Source organism: Anarrhichthys ocellatus, unplaced genomic scaffold (assembly GCF_004355925.1).
Source record: "Anarrhichthys ocellatus isolate YVR2014 unplaced genomic scaffold, GSC_Weel_1.0 scaffold202, whole genome shotgun sequence".
NCBI classification, from domain to species: domain Eukaryota; kingdom Metazoa; phylum Chordata; class Actinopteri; order Perciformes; family Anarhichadidae; genus Anarrhichthys; species Anarrhichthys ocellatus.
The window spans coordinates 119,177-123,279 of record NW_022280232.1 but is presented as its reverse complement, the minus strand read 5'-3'; the positions used below and the strand labels follow the sequence as shown (position 1 = coordinate 123,279).

Sequence of the window (4,103 nt, the reverse complement as noted above, 5' to 3'; positions counted from 1 at the left end):
AGAAACACTGTGATGTCCTGAAGTTAAAGATGGGCTCACAGTGTAAGACATCAGGACTGCAGAAATAGTTTGTCAGTTTAATGCTCAATAAGTGTTAAATAGTATGTGTGCTCTTTCTTTGTATGTTTTCTGTTCATGTTCTTTAGTGCACTTCAGTGTGGGACTGTATCACTCTAAGGACGTCGCTCATTTGCTTTCCTCCACTCTGAATGTGGTAGCAATGTTGGCTTATCAGAGTGTATGTTTTAATGTTGTAGCCTGTAGCACTGTTAGCAGGCACGTGATGCTAGCAGAGAAAATGCACACACAGAAAAGCCAACAGCTGTTCGTACAGATGTTACTTTTATTTAAATCTCCAGACATATTTCAGTCACACTGCTGCAGCTCTGTTACATTTTTACAAATATATCAGCAAATATACAATCTCACTTTCATGTTTTTTCCTCATTTCTTTTTCCCTCCACATGATCACAAAGCTTAAAGTCCTGCTAGTGGACCCACTATCCTCCAATGCTCAGAGGAATATATGATAGTTTAGCTTTGAGTTCAGGTCTAAGATGTCAAGTTTGTCCTGAGGGAGTTTAGCTTATTGAGTTCTCACATTAAATGATGATGAATGAAGTCAGAAAGACTTTTAAATGTAAATCCATCTGCTGCCAATTGAGGTACTCGTGGTGTCCCACAGGGATCCATTGTTGGGCCCTTTTTATTCTTCATTACTTTAACAACTGCTCACTTTGTTTTTATTACATTTTACTGAACATAGCTTGTTTCTGTTATTTATGAAGCGATTCTGAATTAAAAAGAATTTCTATATGGTTTTAATTTAGCAAACGTTCTTTAAATGTCAATGAATCCAATCTCATGATTAACCAAACCTGCAGTTAGGTTGTCAGACCAGACAGGATTTAAATATTCTTTCAACAAACATATAAATCTAACTTGTATTTGCGTTTACATGTGTGGAGCAGCCGGCTCGGGTCTCACTGAGCAGGCTGTTGACCTGATGGTGGTGTTATGAGACGCTCAGGGGATCCACAGAATCCTCTGGGGACCATGAATACTCAGACTAGTTTTTAGTGTTTCAAGTGTTGGGCTTTGTAATATCTTCTCTGGACCGCTAGCAGGCCAATAATCAATAATCATCTCTTTCAAGTATCTAAGAAAGAACAGCAAAGTAAGGCCTTCGCTCATAGTCCACATCCTGGTCTGTGACACATAAGAGATACCCCACAGAGTGACGGGAGGTAAAGTACACACACACACACACACACACACACAGCAAAAAAAGAACATCATTATTTAAATGTTAAAAGCGATGAAAACCTAAGTGTGAAATGTACTGAAGTCAGGACTGTAACTAGAGTTAAATTATGACTTTAGAGAGAAAAGGTTCAACTATAACCAGGTTAATCTGCCCCCCCCCCCATGACTGATAATTGATGAACCACTAAACCAAATGTATTTCAGCTCATTACATCTAAATTGAATCTTTATTCAGTTACATTAAAGGTTTCCGTCTCTTCACCTGCACAAAATGAAGTGAGACACAAACACGATTCACCATGAGGTCAAACATTCAGACTCACGACCACCGACTCCCTCACGAGACGTCTTTAAAACTACTAATGTGCCTCAATGTCTCAATCTCTGCTTCCATGGATACTTTCTATGGCTTTTATTAAAGCGTAGATCAAATGACAATGCTTTCCAAAGGTAAAAGATTTCAATGTCAACATGAACTGTTCAGTAGGGAAACAACTTCACACTTTGGTTTTCAGTTGCTTTTAAGATTTGAACCCTTCCAGCTTTTCTTCACACACCCACACACACACACACACACACACACACACACACACACACACACACACACTTAACTACACACTTATATGTGAAATACACACTGTCGCATTGAGATCTCATTGCATGGACTTTTTTTCATATTCCACATTAAATGAAGTTTGTACAGAATGTCAACAACAAACTGAAGATAAAGCCCACTGGTTTGTGAGGGGACCCTGTTTACCTGCTAACGAGGTCTAAGGGGAGGGGTGTGTGTGTGTGTGTGTATGAAGTATAGATTTGTTGCCTCAGAGGTCCAGAGGATACATGGAGCTGACAAACACCGTGGAAGGATCCGTCCCTTCTGTCCAGACTAGAAATCTGGAATTTGAACACTTGTTGTCCGAGTGTGTGTGTGTGTGTGTGTGTGTGTGTGTGTGTGTGAGTGTGTTCCTGTGTTTTCAGTCCAGCTGTCTCAGATCCAGAAACACTGGATGGAGTCAGAGTCAGAGCTGCACAATCAAAAACCTCAAGACGGTTTCTCAGCCTTTGTTACTTCTCTCTCACAAAATACAGTTTCTTTCTGTGTGTGTGTGTGTGTGTGTGTGTGTGTGTGGGTGGAGGGGGGGTGGGTGGGTGTGTGGGTTGTGAGAATGTCCTCCAGAACACGTTCCGTCCTCCAAAGCCTGTTGTTGATGTTTGGACGTCTGCTGGTTGACATTTCCTCGTAGCGGACGAGTCACATGACTCTCTGGGTCTTGACATGTATGTGTGTGTGTGTGTGTGAGAGTGAGTGAGTGAGTGAGTGAGTGTGTGTGAGAGAGAGTGAGTGAGTGTGTGTGTGTGTGAGAGTCCATGTTTATGAAAGTAGAACCAGGACGGACACAGTCACAGAGAGGAGAAGAGGAGCTGATCGCCGGCTGCTGCTCTTTGGTCCTGTAGAGTCAACTGACCCCTGAGCCGGCACAGCCTGGGGGAGGGGGGGAGGGGGGAGAGCAGTTATGGAGTTTTAGGGCAACTGAATTCTAAAATGTGAAGAATTAACTCCACACATTATGAGAGAGTATAAATATGAATATATGAGTCCCACTTGATGCTCATTGGTTGATTGGATCGCATGCCTTCACATCTCATAACATCATTATTCACCTTTTCTTTATCAGGTGAGTTGAAGTCAACATGGAGAGATTTATTTCTAAACACAAAGTCTAGTTTTTCCAACAAAAAGCATATTTATTTCTTGTAAAGTTCTGACTTTACTATTCTCTTTTGATTGTGTCTCTAAAACTCGGTCATAACATCAAACTGATTCAATATAAGACGTCACCAGCAAACAATTGATGTTGAGCAAAACTAACATTAAATATGAGATGAATTCATTTAAAGTCCGTCTCATGAATGTTGATTATTAACGAGGTATCGTCCTGATTCTGCTCTCATTTCATTATCTTCTGTTCTGAGTAGAACCTTGGTCAGCGACTGGATCCAGATCTCACAGGTTCTGTATGGAGTCCAGTATCTGAAGCCAGATTAGAATCTGGACGTTCTACTTGATGATCCTTCAGATGGAGTAAAGACGTCCGCATTGTGAACTTCAGAGCGAGTGAGAACAGTTTGTTGAGAAATAATTGATATTTGTGGAGCTGAAAGCTGCATTTCATCATCATAGTGTTCAAGACTTGAACCTGATATCAATACCTGAACCTGATCTCAAGACCTGAACCACCTGATCTCAAGACCTGAACCACCTGATCTCAAGACCTGAACCTGATCTCAAGACCTGAACCTGATATCAAGACCTGAACCTGATATCAAGACCTGAACCTGATATCAAGACCTGAACCTGATCTCCTGGATACAGACAAAAGCCTGGATAACATGCTGATCCACAGGACCAGATTTAAAGCAACATTAATACAAACATAAAAAAGGTTTACATCGTCATCCATCAAGTGTTTGCTGGGAAACTAAAATACCAACAAAGCTGAAAGCTGTTATTTCCATCATCAGTTTCTACATTCTAAACACAGTGAGGTGTGAAATCAAAGCTCCTCACCTCCTCACACTCAAAGTCTTCAGACGGGACACACTCTGGACCTCCATCCTGAGAAACAACAAGTCAGCATTATTATTATCAGCTCATTCAGTCATCAGGTCTGATTCATTTAGCTTTTAGGTGTCTATACAGTATATATATACACAGTATATATATATATACAGTATATATACAGTATATATATATACACATATACATATACATATATTCATATATACATATACATATACATATATATACACATATACATATATATACACATATA

The 4,103-nt window shown here is 40.2% G+C and overlaps 1 protein-coding gene across 1 annotated transcript in view; it reads right to left on the bottom strand.

Annotated features, from left to right (window-relative positions):
- Window positions 1-321: 321 nt before the first annotated feature.
- The window catches only part of LOC116400771 (GDNF family receptor alpha-2-like), a 54,646-nt gene continuing 50,864 nt past the window's right edge, over window positions 322-4,103 (bottom strand). The window contains exons 9-10 of the mRNA XM_031878789.1: window positions 3,839-3,886; window positions 322-2,752 (exon numbers count right to left, since the gene is read on the bottom strand). Of these exons, the coding sequence (XP_031734649.1) occupies window positions 2,642-2,752; window positions 3,839-3,886 (159 nt within the window). The 3' untranslated portion in view covers window positions 322-2,641. The remainder of the gene's footprint in view (window positions 2,753-3,838; window positions 3,887-4,103) is intronic.